The 23,216-nt window shown below is 40.9% G+C and overlaps 2 protein-coding genes across 9 annotated transcripts in view; both read right to left on the minus strand.

Annotated features, from left to right (window-relative positions):
• Positions 1 to 13,918, minus strand: part of crtc3 (CREB regulated transcription coactivator 3) — a 35,005-nt gene extending 21,087 nt beyond the window's left edge. For 2 of the 8 annotated variants that reach the window (XM_071489604.1, XM_071489600.1), the window contains exons 1-4: positions 12,299 to 13,912; positions 8,470 to 8,580; positions 6,795 to 6,925; positions 2,380 to 2,439 (exon numbers count right to left, since the gene is read on the minus strand). In XM_071489604.1, coding sequence (XP_071345705.1) covers positions 2,380 to 2,439; positions 6,795 to 6,925; positions 8,470 to 8,580; positions 12,299 to 12,430 — 434 coding nt within the window. In that variant the 5' untranslated portion in view covers positions 12,431 to 13,912. Of the gene's footprint in view, positions 1 to 2,379; positions 2,440 to 6,794; positions 6,926 to 8,469; positions 8,581 to 12,298 lie in introns of all 8 variants that reach the window. The other 6 variants (XM_071489599.1, XM_071489598.1, XM_071489601.1 and 3 more) reach the window with 6 other exon arrangements.
• A 1,265-nt stretch (positions 13,919 to 15,183) lies between these two features.
• Positions 15,184 to 23,216, minus strand: part of iqgap1 (IQ motif containing GTPase activating protein 1) — a 46,169-nt gene continuing 38,136 nt past the window's right edge. Inside the window, exons 28-37 of the mRNA XM_071489597.1 lie at positions 21,614 to 21,846; positions 21,370 to 21,502; positions 21,099 to 21,201; positions 20,414 to 20,549; positions 20,234 to 20,321; positions 19,458 to 19,667; positions 19,189 to 19,355; positions 18,106 to 18,228; positions 17,631 to 17,739; positions 15,184 to 17,523 (exon numbers count right to left, since the gene is read on the minus strand). Of these exons, the coding sequence (XP_071345698.1) occupies positions 17,410 to 17,523; positions 17,631 to 17,739; positions 18,106 to 18,228; positions 19,189 to 19,355; positions 19,458 to 19,667; positions 20,234 to 20,321; positions 20,414 to 20,549; positions 21,099 to 21,201; positions 21,370 to 21,502; positions 21,614 to 21,846 (1,416 nt within the window). The 3' untranslated portion in view covers positions 15,184 to 17,409. The remainder of the gene's footprint in view (positions 17,524 to 17,630; positions 17,740 to 18,105; positions 18,229 to 19,188; positions 19,356 to 19,457; positions 19,668 to 20,233; positions 20,322 to 20,413; positions 20,550 to 21,098; positions 21,202 to 21,369; positions 21,503 to 21,613; positions 21,847 to 23,216) is intronic.

The following is a 23,216-nucleotide window of genomic DNA, read 5'->3' on the forward strand; positions in this document are numbered from 1 at the left end:
TTTATTTGTTTATGTTGTTTGTTAGCTTTTAACTGGCAGTGGCTGACACAGTGTTAGTTGTGCTAATGCAAACTCTCCCTCTCTGTACTGACAAGGGTTTATTTTTTCCCACCCCCCATCCACGCAAGTTGACAGGATTGGTTTTTTAGGTTATATGACCTATGAAGCCCTGGCTGCCTGAATCCATTTTTATGAGACTGTCATTGGTTCACTGCTTTTCAAGGTGGCAATAGGCAGCCATGGTGTTGACAGATTATTTGGCTCATGTTATGTGTTGTATCATATAAAAAACATCATATGTTAACAAGGTAAAAAACTTGATTTTCATCAAAGGATAATACAAACATATGGTATTGTGTGTACATAAACTGCAGTAGAATATGCATTTGACAGCCTGTTTTTGGATGTAGAATGATGCTGCTGCTACAGTAGAATATGACGATGTATTGTTTAATTCTATAAAGGAAATCCTGGACTTTATTTTTATGAGTTTCAACACAACTGTGGCTACATTGTTAGTGGTTATTGCTACTATGTGACATCATGTTTACCGTCTTTATCTAGTCATTTCTCTTACATGCTCTTTAAAAAACACATTCTGTAAATAAGCCATAAATCATGAAAGTCTAATTCACTCACAACATCCTGTCAGATCTTGACAGGCAAAATTTCAGGAAGGTTTATTAGGCAGTTTTTTTTGTTTTTTTTTTTACATGGGTACAGTAAGCTTCGAGGAATGAGAAGGAGTAGCGAGGAGCACATGCTACTTTATTTTATTCTCTTTCTTCAATTTAGCAAAACGTAATGGTAAATGGATCAGTAGATAATAGGCAGATAGATCTGGGTGTTCTCCAAGCTTCAGGAGTCTTGTCTCTTTGGACATAGTCAGTTTAAGCCAGCACTGAGGAACTAATATCTATATCTCTGCCTGTGACAGTGCAGCAGGCCAAAATTCACTGCTGAGGGGCAAATTTATCCCTGTTGCACACTGTGACAACAATCTGCTGCAGGTTGGAGCAGGAGGCTAGGCTTGGCCTGCAGAGACTTGACGGAGCTGATGCCAATCACATAGAGAAGGCTATGGTGGGGAATGGTGGAAGAGAAGGAACAATGAAAGGGAGAGATGAGCATGACTAGAACAGAGCAGAGATAAACCTTGTTGCATTTTACAAGGTTATATGAAAAGGTCTTTTCATTGTGACAAAGCAGCTATCACCAAAAACAGACTGTGTGTGGGGACTTTATGTCCACAGAGAGACACCATGTGCAGTCACTTCACAGCATATATCAAACAGACTGTCATGAAGCATGAGGCCTCATAAGAGAAATTATTAAATGAAAGTGGTAGTCGTGTTTTTTCATGCTCTAACTTAAGTTTATACGACATGATGCTCAATGTTTGGTTGAGAAACACAGTACCAAACAAAGTATGGCCGCTTAAATTAAATGTGAGAGTCTGCAGTCAGTGCTTAGTGCCACATGGCTCTCCCCGAAACACACCCACTCTGAGAACACTGACGCCTGCTTGCTCCGCGAGGACGTTTGTCAGCCAACCTGTTTTGTGCTGTCAACAATGACGAGAGGGCGTGGGCCTTATTCACTTCTACAGTACAAGCTGTTACAGTACGCTCAACACGGAGCTTGGCGAATGTCTGTGTCGGCGCTGTGGAAGAAGATGAGGCAGGGTGATTGGCAGCCGGCCAGAAGCCAGCATACTAAACACAAGTGAGGAGACAGAGCAAGAGAGGAAGAGTGAGTGGGGAGGAGCTTGGCTGAGCTTTTTATCACAGGGCCATAATTCACTCCCTTGTAAACACTGAGGAAAAGCTGTCCACCAATACACTGACTGCTCTGTGTAGGCACAACCAGAGCTGGAAAACAGACCTTGCAGCTCACATCAAGGCCAGCTAGCCTAGCATTGTTTTCCAGCATGTACTGCTACTGAATTTCTGCTAAGCTGGTGCTCGTGCACCACAGGGCAGTAGTGCTGTGACAACATAAAATCCCTAAACAGTAGGACTACTGCTGTTGGGCATGACCTTTACAGCAAAAGGCTATCTGTCAAACACCTTTAGTTAGATGCAGCCTTCCCAGGGCTAACATAGTGTCCTGATACGTGAAGCATTTCTGCAGAAACAATGAAGGCCAAACAGCTCCACCCGTCAGCCCGCCTCAGTGCTGCTCTGGACATACATTTCTGTGTTTGATCGACACGGCTGGTGCCTGGATCTAGAAAGAAAGTGCTAGTAGGCAGAGAGAGGCTTGATACAGGAAACAGGCTGGCAAGAGGAAACAGTTCCTGTTGTAAAACAATCTCATTAGAGGAAGGAGAGAGGACAATAACCACTCTGTCAACAGCTCAAAAGAGGCACGACTCACCTTCTCCAGTTATTGTCGGGCGGTGGGGACAGGTACACTGCGCCATATGGAGAGCTCTCCATGTGGGTTTTTGTTAAGGAAATTATTGGAACAAATACAGAAACACCACATATTTCCCATGTTATCTGATATAACCATAAACAAAGAGGAAAAACAAGAGTACAGCACATTTCCAATCTGACTTGAAACCCCTTCACCTTCACTTTTACTTAAAAATAAAGCAAGGTTGTGTTCTGACTGTAGCTCTCAGCACAAACACACATGACATACAAACTCAGAGGAAGAGAGTTAAACGTGTCCCAAGAGGAAAGGAAAACATTTACATTGCATGTATGTTCTCATCAAAGCCCTTTTGTGGCGAAAGACAAGCATCAACAACAAAGCTACCTTTTTCAAATACTTACTGAAACAATGACAGCACTATTTGATTTACAACTGAATGCGGACGCAGAGTTCCTGGCATTGTCTGTGAGAGGGCAGGACTTCAGGAGGGTGGTGTTTTGTCTTGCCAACTTTTACTGCTCACAAGTTGCAAGCTCCACTGCTCTGGAAACAAAACAGGCTCCTCTCTGGGTAGTAGTTTGGGGAGGGGTGTTGGAAATGTCGACCGATCAACAAAAAGAAATGAAAGCAGAGATTGGTTGCGACACAAGGCCAACTGCTGTTCCACACAGCGTCTGTTTAGGCCTTGGACAAATGATTATCAGTAGTGAGCCAGATTTGCAGAGACTGGAGCCCTGATATCACTCAACACCTCTCACACACAACAAGGGATAAGCCCCTTCTCAAACATACACAAATACAGACTAAGTGGTGAGTGCTCTATTGTGGTTTCTCCAGATGCAGAGGAAGAGCGGGAACAATCCTGTCAAACTGGTCTGCTGGCGGGTTCATGTGATCTCACTTAACACCTATCAGTGACCATAACGGTGGGATCAGACGAGCTAATTGGCATGCTCAAGTTGTGTGTCAGTATATAGGAAAGAATGAATGAGCAGCCATTCCTCTATACTGCACAAGCAGTGAGTGTACTGGGCTATGACTCAGAGATCGCCAAGTATTTCTTTAGCTAATCAGAGCCGCAAACCACATTTCCATTTTCACAATATGGCACTGTGATTGGATAAGCCAGAGCCAGAAACCACATTATACATTTTCATTTTCAAGATACTGCCCTGCTCCCTGTCATCATTTAAATCACTTTCCACAGTAGATTATGGTCTAGTACAAAGGTTGTCAGGCTCAGTTGATTCTCAGTGGATGCAGGGCTGGTGAGAAACAGGTCCTGTCCTTCTCTGGAGACCCTCTGCCTAACAAACCTTTTCTGTTTTGTGACCAATTTTCAAAGTATGTAGTAGTCTTAAATACTGTCACCCAACAATAAATCAAAGCATCTTTTATATTTATCTAAACATAAATAAGCTTATTTTATCTACTCTACATTTGACCAAGTGATGATTTTGGAAAACACTGGGGCCAGTTGTACATTAATACAAATTCTACACACCAACAAATCCGTCATAGTGTCATTTTTTTCTGTATGGAAGAGAAAAACCAACGGACTCACCACTATCCTACATGACCTAGAGACTAAAACTCTTCAGGTCTTGTTTGGGCCTTGTTTTTCTGTGTCATATTTTGCACTGGTTGTTTCACTACTATGACCTCTGACCTCTTCTGTAACACACAAGCCTCCTCAAACAAATGCAGTGTTTTCTCTACAGAATACAAAGACACAAGCAGAATGAAGGTCTTGTAACTTCCTTCTGGCTGACAACTGAAATGCTCTTGTGAGGGAGATGCTGACATACCTGTGGTGACCAAAACCTGACTGGACAGTCTTGTCTATTTTGGTACCAACAGCTCCGACAGTCTCTCTCAACAGTGACCTTTCCACCATTTGGTCACACCATCTATATACAAGGACATGTGAATGTACGCTCTACATATATGGGGAACCAACACCACCAACCAAATACAGATGAGCCAACTGCTTCTGTTTTGACACTAACAAGAGCAGACGTCTATAGGCGTTCCTCCGCACAGGCGGTATACATTACACTGTGTTCTACATTACAACACATATCCACCCTAAACAGGAAGATTTAAGGCAAACCACAGAGTTTGGTTATGTTGCTCAAATCAATTTAAAACACAATCAGGAAGTCTTTGAAATCATCAAGAACATTCAGAGTTATGCTGTCCTGGTAGGACTGAGCGATTAAACATTCCTGATGCTTATCATGAAAAAATTCCCACATTAACGATGATAAACTCGCGACTAATTCACGATAAATCCATCTGGTCAGCGTTTGGATCTATTAGGCTAATGGGCTTTCAAAGATGACTCGCGCAGGGCTAAAACAAGGGAAGAAAAACACACAATCTTGGAAAAGTAAACATGTGAGTGACCGTGAGGAGAGTCAGACGTCTGCTGTGGCGATTTGGAAATGGTTTAGATTTCTGACCCTGGACGCAGGGTCTGCATCTGTGCTGACAAAGACAAAGGAAACAACAAACGTTCTCCACTGTTTGAAAGCATTCCACCAAGTACACAGAAAGTCTGAGATCCTGCCAGCTCCACCGCCAGCACCAAGCTGGCAAACAAGCCTCTGCTCTCCTCAACATGCTACATGTATCCAATGACCATTACGTTATTCATCTTTTCTGATTGTTCTCCACAGAAATATACGCTGGTTTGACATCACACACTGGGACACAGGTCAGACTCCTCTCTCACTATCACACACCATAGTGACAGGTTACTGAGTCATCTCTGCCCCGAGGCAGGGAATAAACAGATACCTTTATTAAAACGCTACGAGGTGGAGGGCGTACTGATGGATCAGTGGACTACGTGGTGTTTTGTGTAAAAACAACAAATCCAGATCACAAAATTTAATCCATGGCCTCTTTGCTACAAACTAGAAAAAATAAATATTTTTTCATTATAGAGCTTTTTAAACAAGAACCTTTAGAGAATACAAAGACTGAGGCAGGAGATGAGGGACTGCTTTGTAGTGGGCAAGACATTCCTGTTGTGCTTACGTCATAAAGGTAGTGCATTTAGTGTTTCCATTATCTCAATAGTTCTCGAGATCATTCACAAGAAGGACTTTTGTGTGATCATGTTTAGTTATAACACTGATTGTACTTTCTGGTCTTATTCAAAACGATTACAGACACCTGAGTAGTTGGGAATACATCAGTGACCTTCCTTCTGTCACTTCCAAAGGTGCTTAAATCAACTTATTCTTATGTGTAGCTCAAACTTCAAGACAAAGTTGGAAGCAGACGTGAATTCTGTGTCATTTTCAGGGCAGTATTTCAAAGTTACACAAGATGATCCATTATTTGGTCAATTTAAAAGAGCTGCTCATCATTCTGGGTCTGTATTCAACAACTTGTTTGTTTGTCTCTGTTCTCTACTTCATGAGATTTCTATTCTCTGTGATGAATTATGAAACACACACACACACAGGTAACTGCTGACTGAGTGAACACTGATGGTGCTTAGCTCTATAGTGTAAATGGGAGCAGTTTATGTAACACAATCTGAGTTATGAAATCTTACAAAGCCAGAATTATATGACAAGAAACCATGGAAATTGTAACCAAAATGTAGCAGAAAAAGACTTTTTCTGCTCTTACTTGTTTCTACTCTGAGGCCATCAGGTACAAGTAAAATGCACTGTCTCTGCGTCACACTTGAAATTATCATAATGACTAATTCTTTTCCTGAGGCTACAAACGGCTGCCTACATCGATAAGTGTTGTCACATTTAAAAGGTGCTCTGTGTAAGCATTTTTGTTTAAAACATTCAAGGATTAACTAAAATTATCAACGCAATATGAGGAAATAACAGTTTTGTTGTGTCACATGTGTACCAGCTAGCCTCAGCCTGCCCCAAACTTGTAATCCCACTTTGTACATCAAGAGGCGATAGTGAGTCACTGTAGCGTCTAATCCGGCCTCGGCGCAACATAAGAGGAGAAGGAAGCAACGCTGCCCTGAAGGCGAGCAACCACATTTGTTGGCAAAGAAAAGATGTGATATAAATAGAAGCAAAGCAAGAGTTAACATTAGCTTTGCTTTCCACCGCTGGAAGCAGCTCTTGGCGGGTAAAGGAATGAGGTTTGATGCTGAACTCACAATGTTTCTTCTACACTCGTGAGTAAACAGCTGTTAATGCTAATGTTGGCTATGTGATAGCAAAAATTCACATATAGCACCTTCAAAACTACACCATAAACACAAACCTCCATTTAAAAAAAACAACAATTAAGATAAACCACCTGGAAGCCACAACACTCGCTCCCACATCATTGATTAACGTTTCATGATAACGACATCTGCATCACATGGAAATGTGTTTGTGAGATCTCCTACTGTCAGCATTTAGGTTTGGAAGGATATCTGCCGTCCATGCTTGTCGATGGGTCGGCGATGGGGAGAGTTGATGCGGTTGCGGTCCCTATGGACCCTCTCGACCAGCCCATGGTGGCGGGTCCCTCTGACCGAGTCCAATCCTGAGGGGAAGCCACCCTGAGAAAGACACAGGAAGAGTCTTTTCACACGTTCGGACACGTAACCCTGCAGTTTCCTCCATGTTGGCAGGAAGAGAAGAGGAAGAGCATCTGACAATCACTTTGCCAAATGTCAATCAAAGCTGAGCTGTATCTGAATGTGGTATTGTGCTCCAATTTTGTTAATTTACCATCAACTGCGAGAGACCACACGGTTCACATTTTAATTGCTGCTGATACAGTCAACAACATCTGAAACTGAATATAGGATCCTCATTTGAATGCTGACCATGAGGTCCCTGCACACAAACTGATTGGGGCTTTAAATAAAACAGATTCTATCAGTTTTAGTGAAGTCAGAGTCGGCTACGTTAAGTACTCTGCATTCATTTAATTGCATCAAGGCTAACAAATGATTATCATCAAGTGGAATCTAGAAGCCATTTAGTTTGTTGAGGTTTGTTCCCGGAAGGGAAGGTGAATGGACTCAATAAGTGAGCGGGGCTTTCTTCCCCCCACAGGGGGATTGATTTCTGGACCTGGCCACAGTGCTGCAATTACTTACTCTCAATGTAACAAGGACACTTTCACCTGGACCCTCTGTATCCGAGCATAACGCACTCCTTGGAGAGCTGACACAGATACAGGCTCAGTGATATAGAGCAACACTGTTAAAGTACTGCACTGCTCGAAGGAGCGCTGAGAACTACAGCACTGATCTTTTATTCCATCTCCCTGTCCAGTCTTCAGAAACTTATCTGAATTATTTAAGGCTCTCTGGAGATGCTTGTTTGCACTTCTGAAGGTTCTGTGCAGCACTTTGCTGTTTTTGCAGTTAGACTAGTGGTCAAATATAATTAGCCTTGAAAAACCCCTGAATAAGAACCTAAGGCCTTGAATTTGATAGATGGTAATCCCAAGGTAAGCAGGGTTTTAAAAAAATATTCATGTTTAGTTTTACATCAAACATCATTTTTGCTTAAAGGAAAAGCATTTGAGTACATTCATACAAAATAAACTCCACTAATTACAGCACCAGCACAGCAGGTCATCATAGCCGGAAGTACACATTCCTGGTGAATTACTTTACTTTTCAACAGTGCATCTCTACTATTTACCTCATGATGATCAAGACGGGGGAAAAATTGATTGTGATAGCTTTCTAAAGCTGTACAATCCTATAACATAATATTATATAATATTATATAAAGGCAAGACAACAGACAAGGAGAGAAAGGTGAGAAAACAGACAAGGAGAATAAAATATATAAAATATGATGCACAGCGTACAATCATACAGTCACTGCAGTAACCCTCAAAAAAGTACTATTGTTTTTCCAGACAGATATTATGCTCAGTCACTGGACTAAAACAAAATCCTACGTAAGTGAATTTGGAATTTAGTATCTATTGAAATTTAAAAAAAAACTGCCTGAGACTAGGCTTCATAAACATAAAAGCAGTCTGTAATATCTAAGTTTTCTGACTGTCTGGAGTTGTTACTGCATTTTGAATTTGTTGTTTGCGGTGACGCTGTATATTTTGACTTTGGCGAGAACCCACCTGAAATTCAACGTTGGTGTTGCCGATCTGATTGACGTTGGGCAGGGAGCCTCCGTAGTACGGCACCCGTGGCTGAGACAAACGAAGCTGCTGGATTTTCTGAAACTGCACCTTTCAAAAATAAAGACACAACAGACAACAGAAAGGTTGTGAATTCAGGACATGCAGTCTTGGTGCATAAAGAACACACAGCTCCTGGATGAAAATTTACAACTGGTGCCAGTTAGGGCTTTTCTTTTCCATGATTGTTGTTATATCTTAAATTAGAGAAATAAAACCAGACATCAAGGACCACGAATATAATTTTCATCTTTCTATGTATCCCTTTTCAAATGATTCACAGATAACCGTGGATGCACAAACACTACAACTACTATTAATGTGCATTTAGGTCTGTATAAACCAATGAATCAAACGCTCTTATTAGTTCATCTTTCTACACAGATGGAATTTTGGAAATAAATGAAGCACAGAAGTAATTGCACAAATGCATCCAATAATTAGTTGGATTAAAATAAAGCAATGTTTTTTAATTTAAGTAACACAAGTTAAGGGTACACATTCTTGGAAATGAGCCGCTTGCTTCCAAACCAGCAGCCTAACCAAGAGATGCCACAACGATTACCTCGCAGAAAACAGAAGGCGGTTTGTTCTGCCAAGGGAAGGTAAACAGAGCCAATCATTGGCTATGATCAAGAATAGGCAAATCTCAGGGGCATTTCTTCCTTAGACTGCCGAAAGGGCAAAATTTGAATCTCAAAGGCCAAACTTATTTGATTTTATCGATAGATTTACAGAGAGCAGACAGAGATCTTTACAAGAGATCGTGAATAGGACAGGATATTCGGGATGGGCAAGGAAAATGTGAATAGAGTGTTTTTCCTTTGGTAAAATTTTTTGCCAGTTTATGCGTAGTACATATGGTGAAGGGTTAACTGCAACTGCATTCTGTTCATTTAGACACTGGTGAGTGTGTTTATCTTGTTTGCCAGCAACTTTTCCTTAACTAGTTTCTGTCTTTTCATCATTTCAATTCATCAACATCTATGGCCAAATCGTTGCAACAGTTCCAACAACAAAACTTGAAACCTTTCCCTGAGAGAAGTGTTTTAATTCCCAGTAAACTGTGGCCAATGGATGCTGATTGCGACTGTCACTGCTAACCAAAACACAGGGGCCGACAGAGAGACATATTTCAGACATTCTCATGAACAACTTGGATGTCCCCATCAGTAACATTCAATGTTCAATCTGGGACAAATGAAAAAATATGAAAATAAATAAATCCCCATTTAAACCTCTTACTCCAGTGTTGGTGTTAGCCTTACATAACATCCAACACGCAGTCTTTACACATTTATGATTTACAAGGATGCCAAGTCCCTGCTGCACAGCAGATGAAAGAAAGCTGGAGTCTGTTTGTGCATTCAGGTACAATGTACAGTTCTTCAGAGGCCCTTTTAGGGTTTAGGTTCAACAGCTATTAGAAATACCAGCTACTTCTAAATCCAGCTGTTTGCTGGCAGTGTGTCCTGTGCCCTGACCAGCCTCAGTTGCACTGACTGAGCTTTTCTGTCTCACAGGGGTCACTGACAGTTCATACCTTGTGGCAAACTTCGTTCAGTGTCGCCTCAAAACCACATCCTCTTTGACTGACCATTCAGGACTCTCCCTCTCATAGAAAGAACACATTGTGAACCAATGGTATGAGAATAATGTGAAAAGGGCCTTTATATCCTCCCATACTATTTTTATTACTTGGAATATGTACTGTTGTTGTGTACTGGAATGTGTACACACTACTGGAAAAGTGTACACTTTAAAAAAAGATCAAAGAAATAACAACGCCTTTAAAAAAGCATGTTGACTCATTCTGGACCTATGTGAAATTCACAAATATTTGTCTGTGAACATTCAATCCTTCTATTTTAGCACTGCACCTTTTTTGACTATACATCACAAGTTACCAGGGCCCAAGGTGTCGACTTCAAATGTCTTGTTTTGTCTGACCAACAGTTGTGAACCCGAAAGAGATTCAATGTACAACTAGGACGGCTCAGTACTACAACTCAGTAGAGCACAGACCTCAGAGCTCAACAACATTCATATGTTTGATTTTTTTAACATCAAGATCTAAACACTGTTTCCTGAGAAACTGACAAAAATGTTGAAAATTGCCCTCTCTTGCAATGTTAAGGAAGGCGATTTTAAAAAGATGGATCTGGATCCACCCCTCTCACACCTTGGCTCCAAAATATAATGGGTTCTTCCCTGACCCATGCCCCATCCCTCCACAAACTGGGTGCAAATCAGTTCTTTTTGCGTAACCCATCTGACAAACAAACACAGGTGAAAACATAACCTCTTAGTCAAAGGTCATACTCATATTTGAGAAGCTGGAAAAAAAGAACTGTTTTGCTTGAAAAAGAAAAAATAACTGCCATTATTTTTTCTGTTAAAAAAATCAATTAAGCTCTACTTCATTTTATGCTTAGGTTTTGTGGAGTTATTTTTTTCATTTCTACTGTATACTAGACTTGAAATGATTAGATGATAAATTAATCAGTATATAGGCAAAAAAATTAAAAAAAATAAAAATTGCCAACTACCATTTCATTTATTTATCAAGATCCCCAGGTTCCAACCTCTTTAATGAGAAAATGTGACACTTTTATCTGTTCTCTACCGTTGTATGAGTAGTGTCTTTAGCTTTGAACAACTGGTTGGACAAAACATGGCAACTGAAGAAGTCACCTTGGACACTGGGAACTTGTGAAGAACATAAAACATCATGTCTAAATGATGCATTCATTAATCCAAAAATAAATAAATAAATAAATCACCAAATAAATTGATAATGAGAACAGTTGCTAGTTGCAGCCCTATCTGTGAGCACAGCCTTTTCTTTACTTTATGCTACATGCTGCTGAGAAACCACTCCAAATGGCAAAGTAAAGCTCCAATGCTTCATTCTGAAGTCGGAAATACACTTTCATGATGATAAATTTTAGCCTTCACTGGAAATGCAATTGTAAGACTAACACATGTTTATTTTAGCTGAGCTTAAGATACCAAAACATGACAACACAAAGCACCTGACTGTGACTGTTGTGACTCATCATACCTCAACACTTGGACATGTTTCTCAAAATATCATTAGTTGCTAAGTCTACAAGGGGTCACCTGAACACATGCACTGTAAATGGATAAGAGCATGCCAAATACAAACGAAGTGTGTGTGACTAAAATGCCTAAATTATGAACTGTCCTCCTTGAATTGGTCCCACTCCCCCTCCCCTCTCCTGCCCAGTGTCCACAGGCTGCAGGGGGCACATCAGAGGTTAACCCTTGGGAATTAATTAAATATAATAAAGACGTGCATATCTTAGCATGCAGCACTGCTTCCTTTGGGTGTTTTTGAAAGTATAACCACGGGAACTTTGGGCGGGTGGTGCTGATATAAACACGACACTTTCGCATTTCCTGTTTCATCGATGGTTGCAGTTCTTTTGACTCATCTCAATTGTTGGACTCCACGTTTTTCTTTGTTTTGATAGCCACTGACATGGTTGTGATAGCACAGCTGTGTGTCGTTTCTCTTTTATTACACTGAGCAATGTTACTTTTGCAGCAGGTGGGGTTTGTCACTGATGAATGAAATCGTGAAGAGAAACGAGAAGCAGTGGTTGAGCACCAGAAATCTCAGTCAGCAGATTGAGTCTCTCAGACGAGCTTACTCCTGCCGAACTGTCCGTAGTTACATCAACCGCATTCGAGCAAAACAAAAACAATGATACATGACAATTACTTGGAAATGAAGTGTATTTACCCTTGAGACTGTGAGATCTGTCATCAGCTGTTCAAAGGCCCGCGTTTCCTCTGCTTGCTTCTGGTTGTGCAGCGCTATCTTTTCGCTGAACTTCCTGGGGTTTGAGCCACCTGTGCCCGGGGAGCCGGACATTGTGTGGGCCGTAGTTTTACAACTTCAGCTACTTGAGGGGTTCAAAAGTGTTAAACAGCGCTGGGAGTCTATTTTTCAAAGTCTCGCAGTGAGCCCATCAGAGTTTTACAAGCATAGAACATATTACTGGTCAGCCAAAGTTGATTCACAGTCAACTCGGCTGCAATTTCAGATCTGAGTCTGTTACTCGGAGCCCGGATAGTAGCTAACGTAGCTAGGCTAACGTTAAAGCCCCCGTTAATAAAAGTTGACTTCTTACGCTTGGACGGCAGGGTATATACAGTCTTTGTAAATTACCTGTGCTTGCAAGTTAACTTAAATAACTTTGTAGAGGAATGGCGTGCTGATTAAATGGAGTTAGCGGCACAGTATAACTTCATATTGACATACTTCCAGCGAACCACTTGTTTGAATCTGCCGTTGACATAACGTTAGCTGTCATTGCTAACTTAACGCTGGAGGTGAACGGAGAGCTGAGGAACAGCTGCAGCTAGCAAAGTTAGCTAAGCTGCTGTCAGTGCCATCTCAACAGGTTTGACAAACGCACTTTACCGACTTGTGGACACTCGGCCACGGTCAACAGCTAACAGACTGTACGGTATTAAAGCAGTTTGTGCCGAAGGATTCACCGCCGGTGACAGAGAAAGTTGTTAGCCTCGTTAGCTAAATGTCGCTACTGACATTAGCAGAGCAGTTGGGCAAAGGTTTTCTCGGTAAATTCAATTTCAACAAGTGTCCGCTGGTGTCGTCCGGACTTTACTGAATTTCGAGTTAATGTTACCCACAAACTGGGAAACAAGCAATCTCCAAAAAAAAAAAAAAAAAAAAACAAAAACAAAAAAAAAACACGCAGATATTCACATGTGATGCAGGCGCGTAATCCACAATTTCACTCTTGAGCAGATATCACAGCGCTTCGGATAATCCACGGACAGCACAGGCACAAACTCCTCCATGAACACAGACAAACAGCGCCGACAGAAAATGGTTTCTCCGTCGCGGCTAACCCAGGACTCTTCCGAGAGGCTGCTGCGGGTGTTTCGGGTGACTGGCCGTCGGCTGGCGGCTGCTGGTCGGTTATCCTCACTCTGCTGCGGGGAAAACATTACCCCGTCACACAGCGTCAGTGGCCGTCATGTCCACCGGTCGGCGACAAAGGCGCAGCATGATCATGGCCCTCTCTGGGATTAGTAATGACTGCAATCTGTTTTATTACTACCTCTCTTCCGCAGTGTTCAGCAAATTACATTTAAGGCTTTCTGATACCACAGAAAATATAATTCAATCCCCCTTCCACTGTCATTCTGGGCAAAACCCGATGGAAGATAAACAATAAGGCCTACAACTATTTATTAGGTACATTCATCTGTTTTCTGTCAGTGCTTCCCAATAACCTGGACCCATGTGTGTGTTACTGGACTGACCTAGATCTTCTGTATGAAGTGAAGTAATACTGTTTGTTTGGAGAGAGCTCAGTTAAAAGACTACAACAACAGGCACAACTATCCCAGACAGGCGCAGTAAGTAAACATCATTTCAGAAGTTTGGCCTGGGTTCAGATTAAAGGGCCACTGTGTAGGATTTAGTGGCACCTAGCAGTGAGCTTGCATATTGCAACCATCTGAATACACCTTGCTTTCAGAGTGTGTAGGAGAAACCAACAGTGGCCTTCAGGTTAGGTCAAATGTGAAAGGACCTGGTTTGTCTGTTCTAGGCTACTGAGAAACATGGTGGTGCAACATGGCTGGCACCAAAGAAAAGGGCCTGTTCCCTATATAGCAGGAAGGTTCATTTGAACCCTTCACTAGTGTTAAGATCAAATTTGACCCATTTTCAAATTTAGATGCATGACACACCTTCTACTTTACTCGTATCAAAACAAGACTTCATTACAACCTCAGCAACGACCTACTTAATACAATAAAATACAATAAAATACATTTTGATTATATTTCCTATCCAAAAAAAACCCCAAAAAACATGTTACATCTATGATGTTATGGGTCAAATTTGTATAAACAACCCAATTTAATTATGGGAATAAAAAAAAATTACAACAAAACAATAGTGATTGTTATAAAATCCAATAATAATAGTAGAATAATATTGTGTAATAATATTTGAATTATGTTTAATTCCAAGAAAATATATTGACTTGAATTCAACTGTAGAGTGGCATGCAGCAAATATGATCCCACAAATACCCCACTCTCTCTTTCACTCACACCTCACACACACACACACACACACACACACACACACCTCCTGTCCTCTACCTGTATAGCAATATATAGGGTGGAACTTTCTCACTCTTTACTTCTCACACCTGGACACATGTGCATTTTTCTTTACCTTTATGTTGCTATTATTACAGGAACCATTTCTTTCTCACAGATGAGAAAAATTTACTTAAGAAACCAAAAGTAAAAGCATCATTTATACAGAAGTATGATCCCTGCAGATGTTTTATTTCATTATTACCAATGCATTGATGTGTAGTATTTTCATACTGTCGTGGAGTTTTTTAACTTCTGATTTTAACTGCTTTATATACTGTTGGGTGGTTTAATCTGCATCAGTGCAGTAATGCCATGTTTTTAATGTAAAATCTTCAAGTGCTCAAATAAATGTAGTGGAGTAAAAGTGCAATTAAAAAGTGCAATTTGAAGTAACATAAAACAGAAGTTCTGAAGTTAGGTATTGTACTGAAGTATACGAATTGGGTCAGTTTCCACAGATTAGGGAGAACACACTGCATCTGTAGCGCTTTATTCTGGAAGAGGTAAAATACACTTGATGGACCATGAATGAGAGAAAATAATGTACAGAGCTCGATCTCCTCCATTTCAGAGACTAGTATCAACCAGGTCAACTTTACACAAGACAGAAAATCAACATCTAGTTCAATACGTCTGCGTGGAATCTCAATTTAAGGCTTCTTGAAATAACTCTGATACAATCAACACTTGACTAAAAATGAGATGTGTACAGTGATATCAGCTGGACCCACAAGTCTAGTCACAGTAATACTGCACATCCTCAAGCTCACTATCTCACTCACATGATCTGTCTTAGGTTTTGCCACAGTATAATGTAGACTCATGACATATAAAATATAAATAAGGGCAACTTTTTTGAATTATTTTCAACAAGACAACGTGCATTTTACACTTCTAAAGCCCATCTCGTGTTTTCCTGCTTAACAGTGATGAAGTTATGTTCACTAAATCGATTTTATGATGTAACAATCTGTGTTTCCGTTATGCAAGATGAACATAAGAGATATGAAAAAATTAATTTCCAGTAAGTCATCTGAGACAACAGTGACTGAACACATCTGCACAGCCTGGTGTGCAGGAGAGCAGGAGAGCCATGTTTCTTCTGCTGATGAATGTGGGAGCCAGAAGCACAAATCTACTGTAGGTCAGTTCTGAGCATCAGGGCTGTAGTCACGGCTGCTCGGTCCAGTTTGAGACAAACCGAAAAAAAACATCCTGACTTGTCAAGACAGAAAGAAAACTGCAGAGTCTGTTCGCGCCAGTGTTGAGAAGGTTACAGATTCCTAATTACTCTGTTTAAAATATTATCAGTGATGTAAATGTTTCTATTACTTCATCAAAGTGATGTAACTTGCTTTTTGGTTTATTTTCAGTACCATTAATTTAGTCTGTCGATGCCCTGTAGAAATTTTACAACCTAATGATCTCTACAAGCTCATATCTAATGAAAACACAATGCTGAGTGAAGTTAGTGAGAGTTATTAGTCTCACATCTGTCACCTGTCTGACCCAGGTTGTCCACAGATATGCCATCAGAGGACGTTCCTGCCCGGCCAGAAGACGCGACGCAACACAATGATTATTATATTCTACATATCAGCTTTTTACCAAACAAAATTAGGATGTAACTCTTTTGTAAGCACAAACATTTTGATAAGTAAGTATAGTTTAATTAAATTTTTTTTCTTAGTAACAGTAACAAATTACAATCACATTTATTTTGTAATTTAATGACATGATTCTTTTACATGTAAGTAGCTACTCCCCAACACTGGTGCCAGTACAGACTAGATGTGAGTGGTGTAATGTAAATTTGTCATGCTATTGCAAAAAAATTTAATTCTAAAGTTAATTATACTGAAAAACATCAAGTTTAGAGGTCAACGGCTCAATATGAGCATGACAACTGTTTCACAATTGTTTTTCTGTTTCCATAGATTCCAGAATATTTGTCTGTGCATTTTGGGTTGAGGTGGGTTGGATCCAAATCAAGAGAGACAGGGAAGAGTTGAACCATACTGAATTCCAAATATGTGAAAAATACTTTAACTATTATGTTTTCAAAATAAAATACAATGAAGGAGGAGGAGGAGTCCATCTTGTTTCTCTTTCCCTCTACCTTTTTCAGTTTTTCTTTCCAATTTGTCTCAAGCAACCACACAGAAATCAAACACAACGATGTCCAAGAGGAGACAGAGTCATTGAGTCCAATACCAGGTCAGAACTTGCACAATACTGCCTCACGTAGCTGCTATAGCCCTGCTGAGAAGTACGCTAGCTCTTTGGCAGCAGTGGAGATAAACTAACAGCTAAGAAAGACATAAAACATGATCTCTTTACATAAAACATACATTTTTATAATTAATCAAAGCCCATGCACAAGATATTCATAATATTTAAAGCAAAACAATACAAATCTTGAACCTCTGACCTAGCTGCAGTTACAGACAGTAAGAAAACTCCAGCAAGCGTCTGTGGTTTACTCACTTGAGTTGCACAATGGAGTGTTCCATCAAGAATAAAGCACAAATTGTGATCAACATAATAAAAAATAATGCACATAAATTTGCATAGGCACATAAGAGAAGTGCAGTAGGGAATGTGTAGGAAAGCCAGGATGGTTCAGGTCTGGGCTTTCAGTGACCCCTTTAAGTGGGTTCTGTGGTTTCAATCAGTCTGTTGCCCTTTTCTCCTGTTTCTCTACTTTCCATAAAATTTCTTGTTGAGCAGGAAAATGAGCAGGTTGACGTTGATGGTGGCCCTGTCGAAGAGCTTCATCACCGCCACCCCTTCATACTGCAGCTGGAGGAGATCCTGAGGAACAAATACAGAAGAGATCAGCCACAATCACAACCAACCCTCTCTGTGACAGACTATAAGGAAAACTGGGACTTAGTTATTGTGTGAAACAGAAATGATACCTGATATTCTAACTGTAATGTCTCCAAGTGCACGCCCATGAGCTTAGCCTTCACATCAAATACTCCGACTGCCTCTGATGGCGAAATCTCAAAAATGACATTCTTGAACCTACGAAAAGAGGAGCAAACAGAAGATTAGTCAATGAGGAGAATGGAATCAAGAAACAGAAGCTCACTGGTTCTTAAACTGTCGCAAATTCAACTAAAATGCCTGAGATGAATAGAAGTATAAGATAAAGTTAGATATGTTTTGCTCTGATATTTAATGTTGCATCAACTAAGAAGGTTGAGCAGCAGAACAGCCAATCAACAGCTTAATTTCAACATCTTATTCAATTAGGCAAAATGTTTTAAATTGTACGAGTTAAATAATTTATGAAACTGTTCAGACAGAAATGTGTTAATTATGGGACCTATAAAATTTACAATGTTAGTGCCTTACGCTTGGTTTTGCATTTAAAGAAGCAGAACTCACTGGTTGGGCTGCAGATCCTCTATGGCGATCAGCACGCCCTTCTCGTGGAGGCGAGAGGCCGTGTATTTCTGTGAAACCTGTTTACTCTTCTTGGCCTTCTGGTCACCTGGTTTCTTTGACAACCTGAGAGAAGTGAGAGAGACAAGTGTACAGTGCATCATAAAACCATCTCTTAGCACAAAGCATTAATGGTTCTTCACGTCTCATTGTTTTCAAACCTGAGCTGCACCATTCACCGTCTCATATATTGTATCTGACACTAAGGAAACTAACCACATATTCTGGCATTTATCTTTGCTTTCTATTGGGCTTGTGATATTTGACAATATTGAAGACCATGATATTTCCTGCCATATGAAATATTTGTCATACTCCTGATTTTTTTTTTCCTTGCAGTTTTGCACAGTCTGCCCTGCTTTCACTGCTTTGCCTACTGTACATTGTACCTTGGCAAAGTGACAAATAAAACTGAATTGCTTTTGAATTGTTTAGACTCCTGCCCCCAGGTAACCACAGTACTGGTTGTCTATCCAACCAGGCAGCAGCTGTATTTAATTGCATCCTGCACTCCATGATTAAACAACCCCTGATTAGACGTCCAAAATCAAAACCAGCAGGTGTCTGACGGTAAACATTGTGTGTCACTTCCTGCTACAAATGACCCAGTTCTGATTTGTGGCACAGTTCGTTACTTTAAAGGACAAAGAATGTGGCATTTTTTTCCCTTTCTCTCACTGCCCTGTCCAACCCTCTAGCCCCACACATGGGACCAAAACTCTTACCCCAACCCCTGCTAACCCCCCAGGGTGAAATATGTTTGTTCACTAGTCAGTTGGAGGTTTCATTCTAAACAGGTTAGGCTTCTGTCTGCAGGTTAATCATGTATGCGTGTGAATTGTTTGGCGGATTATATAGCTCACCTTTAAAAGTGGATTTAAACAGGCAACAATGAATAAAATCCAACTTAGGTTTAGGCTTTTGAGCAGCACTTTAAGGAGTATGCACCACAGTGCCTGTGTCCATGTGATTGAGTGAACTACAAATAAGAAATGTGACATGTTTAAAGATTAAAAAGCCACTCACTTGCCCTTGCTGGCCAGGTTGTCCATGCATGTCTTGATATACTGATTGTATGAATCAATCTGGACATTGTAAAATTTGGTTTTTGAATTCAGGGCGGCGTTTGTCTGCTGAAGTTTCACCAGCTCGGCTTTCCTGCGCTGACGATACCGTCTCTGATTTCTGATGTCCTGTAATACACACACACAAAAACACAAAAACAACACATTTATATAAAACTCAACAAATACTGTTGTTTTATTTATGTCCATGGACAATCTCTAACTTTTTACCTTGGCTATGTCGTTGATGAGGTCCTGATAGCGGTTCTCGGGGTGAACCTTCCCCAGCTCTGCCAGCCTCTGCAGGTTGCTCTTGATCTTGTCTTTCTTCCCCTGCAGCGTCAGGCTGTCGTCCACTACCGGTTTGACCTGCTTCATCTTCTCTGGGGTCTTGGCGTCTCGGATGGCCCTCCTCTGCATGGCACGCTGGTACTCTGCTTCCTGTCACCCAGGGAAATGAGATGGATCAGAATTTCAGATAAGCGACACTTCTGCAGCTCTAATGTAATCAGAGAAAATGTCTTTAAAGCTTAAATGTCCCATATTGTAAAAAGGCAGATTTCCAACTACGTTGAGATGGTTTTTGGTTCTTAAAACTTTTATGTTGAGGTTTACTTTCCCTATTGTTACGGTCTATTATGTTAATTAGGTGTATTTACTGAAAATAAACTGTAAATAAAAAAAATTATAGAAGTAACACTGTCTGGTATGGTTATAGTGTTACCTAAAAATTTCCCATGAGGATGTTGTAAGTGAAATTCCATGAGCACTTCAACAAAATAAAGTCAGCCTTTGCTTTTAGGCCTGTTTGAAGAGGAAGTTCCTGTTTTGATTTATTGGTCAATCCAGTAGTTTTCCACTCAGATGAAATATGCAGTGTGGACATAGCTAAAGGCTGACTAGACTGTTTAAGTAATCACAGATTCAAGCTACTGACGTATAAAACCTTAAGATTTTTTTAATCGTGGCACCACAACATCAGCAGTGTACTGCATCTTATTTCTGACCTGCTCTGGGCTGGCAGTCAAGTCCAGGATCTCAGTTAGCGTCTCCCCAGGCTGGAACCGGATCACGTCCACAATCAGCCTCTTGGTGCTGGAAAGGAACAAAAGAAACACAGAGATGTAAGAAACATCTGAAAACAACCACATTCATCCATTCTGTTAGTCTTGAACCAGTGGACTCACTTGAGCAGGAGAGTCTTGGCGTCCATCTCAGCGTTGGCCTCACCGGGGACGTCAAATTTGTTAGTGAGTGTGAGTGAAACCTCAGTCTTCCCCATCAGCTCTTTGTTGGGGTCGTCAGCAGGAAGAGGATTCTCACCTGAGTGTTACAGAGAACGGATAACAGTCGGCTCAGAGGATCACATTGGTTTCTCTATTTTTATATTTCCAACAATAACTGATTTATTTAATCGTTTGAGTCATTAAAGCTTCATGTGATCACAATATTAATACACAGCATTTTTGAGTGATTTAAAACAGCAGCTTCAAGTAAAACACTGTGTCAACATACATAAAAAACTGCACTTTCTCGTCTTTTTGACCTCTAATCGCTTTCCAAAGAAGCCATATTCACCTATTCACAGACGGCGCTTTTTTCCTACACCTGCAGCACTTTTTTTAAACATACACACACAAACTCACACATAGTGATTATACATAAGGGAAATTTCTAAGGGCGGCACTTAGAAATGCGGACAGGAGGAGGCAGAAATTGAACCACCAACCTTCCAATTAGTGGACGGATTAGCCAAAGTTGGGAAAACAACACAGGCTCTATCAGTGAACAATGCTAGATATAGTCCATGAGGCTCATGTTATTGACACTGCTGGTTAGACTGGAGAGCCTTTCCTGCCACACTCCACTCACCGATGAGAGACTCTACAGTGGGAACCTCGCCCAGGTCCTCCAGCAGCTCATGGATGGGGTCATTGTGCTCTGGAGCGATGGCGTCCTGATGGTCCAGCAGCAGCTAACAGTACAGGAAAAGCAAGTTTGTCATTGATGACAAAACATCTCAAAACATCTAAACATTTGAAGTACTGACTAATATTTGGGTACGTGCACTTTAACATACACTGGGAATGATCTGAGACAGAAAGCGTTAAAGTGAGGTGAGCGAGGCAGAGGTCAAACTCACTGTGTGAGTGTTGATAATCTCTCCGATGGAGATGTAGATGACAGGTTTGGTGACGGTGACTAAGTCAGAGTACTGATCCACGTTGAACTTATCTTCCAGTGAGTGGACGTCACATGCTGCCAGGAAGAAACGCCTGCGGTGGAAGATGGAAGAGACCTTCAGACAAAGAGGTCAACACGCGAGGAAAAAGGAAAGAAACTGAATCGCTGAATGCTTTACATTTCTGTGACAATTAACATCAGACCTGAATTTCTGATATGAGGCGCTGAGATATTCATTGATGGGGTTGAGGTGGGCGTTGTCCCCCAGAAACATCTTATTGGAGGCAGCGTGCTGCAGCATCTTGGCCACGGAGCCCAGGTTCCGCCGCTGCTCGGTGGTCAGCTGGCCACCCGCTGACACCTCAATGATGTCGAAGGCATCTGGCGCCACGATGGCCGGGTTCATGTAGCGGTAATACAAGAGGTTCCCCACAATCTGAGAGGCCAGAATGAAATGATTCAGTCAGTTAAAAATGATTAGGAACAGATGGCTTGTTTTTCATGTTTTATGAGCCCTTTGTTTAGTATTAAAGAAATATTACCATCAATAGCATTAATATATAAAAGCTTTTAAAACTGGAAAGCATTAAAGGTCCCACATTATATAAAGGTAGATGTCCATGTGTTTGTGATTATAAAGCAGGTCTAGGTTCTATATTAATACTGTGAAAGTATCAAAGCCTCAGTCCACAGAGAAATGCACACAGCCTGTATTCAGAAACTGAGCCTTAAAACCAGCCGTCAGGACTTCTGGAACTTTGTGATGTCACAACAACACAGTCACCGCTCTCAGGTATGTCCCAAGCCCTGCCCACCTGGACCCACCATCCAACCTTACAGGATTTGGTTTCTCTGAGTGTTTACTTGAAATCTACTATATTTTTATTGGATCACTCAGAAAACAGTCAGCCAATCAGAAGAGAGGCTCAGAGCATCTCTTCTGATTGGTTCACCAACTTGTTGTTACTGGAGCTCCAGAGAGAAGCCTGAGAGAGGAGATGTAAAACTACACTGAGATGATTTTTGGTTCTTAAAACCACAAATAGATCAACACTTCAGATAAAACACAGGAAAAGTGTAAAATATGGGACCTTTAATTAGGCGAAATGTTTTAAATTGTATGATGAACAATTTACAAAACTGTTCAGACAAATATCAAGTGATATTCAAAAGTGCTGTGCGATACAACCATCAGCATAAGTATATGTACTAGTATTTGCAGCAAACTGTAAAATACATGTGGGTTTGCATCTTTCTATTTCAGGACCATGATGATTGATCAGGAGTGAAATGAGTTAAGATTCAAGATTCAGAAGATGCTACTGCAAAATGAGGGAGTTACTGAACACGAGGACAAGGACATAGCTTGTGCAGCAAGAGGAGGAGAGCCAGAAGAGTGGCATGGCTCACCTTAATGTCAGCAGACAGAGAGAGGGAGGACACCCCTAACCCGGACAGAGAGGCTGGAGCTGGTCGGCAAGAAGGAAAGAACAGAGCAACAGCAAGAAAATGAAAAAAAGGAAAGAAACGTGTAAGAAACAGGGAAGGGAGAGGCAGGTAGAAGGTGAGAGGAAAGGTAATAAAACAGTTCAATGAGGAGGCAGGAGAAAGGGAGCTGTGCTTGTTCAAGGGTCAGTTTAGAGTCAAGCTAACCTGGATCCAAATGTAATATCTGAAGTGTCATAAATCTAATGTCATTCTGCTGAGCACATTTACACATCAAACAGAAATAATCTGCATGGAAATGATCTATGCCAGTGGTTCTCAGAGTGGGGTCTGGGGACCTCCAGGAGTCCTTTGGGGGGT

This window comes from Trachinotus anak, unplaced genomic scaffold (assembly GCF_046630095.1).
Source record: "Trachinotus anak isolate AG129_WGS33_773 ecotype Australia unplaced genomic scaffold, CSIRO_AGI_Tana_v1 ptg000011l, whole genome shotgun sequence".
Taxonomy (NCBI): domain Eukaryota; kingdom Metazoa; phylum Chordata; class Actinopteri; order Carangiformes; family Carangidae; genus Trachinotus; species Trachinotus anak.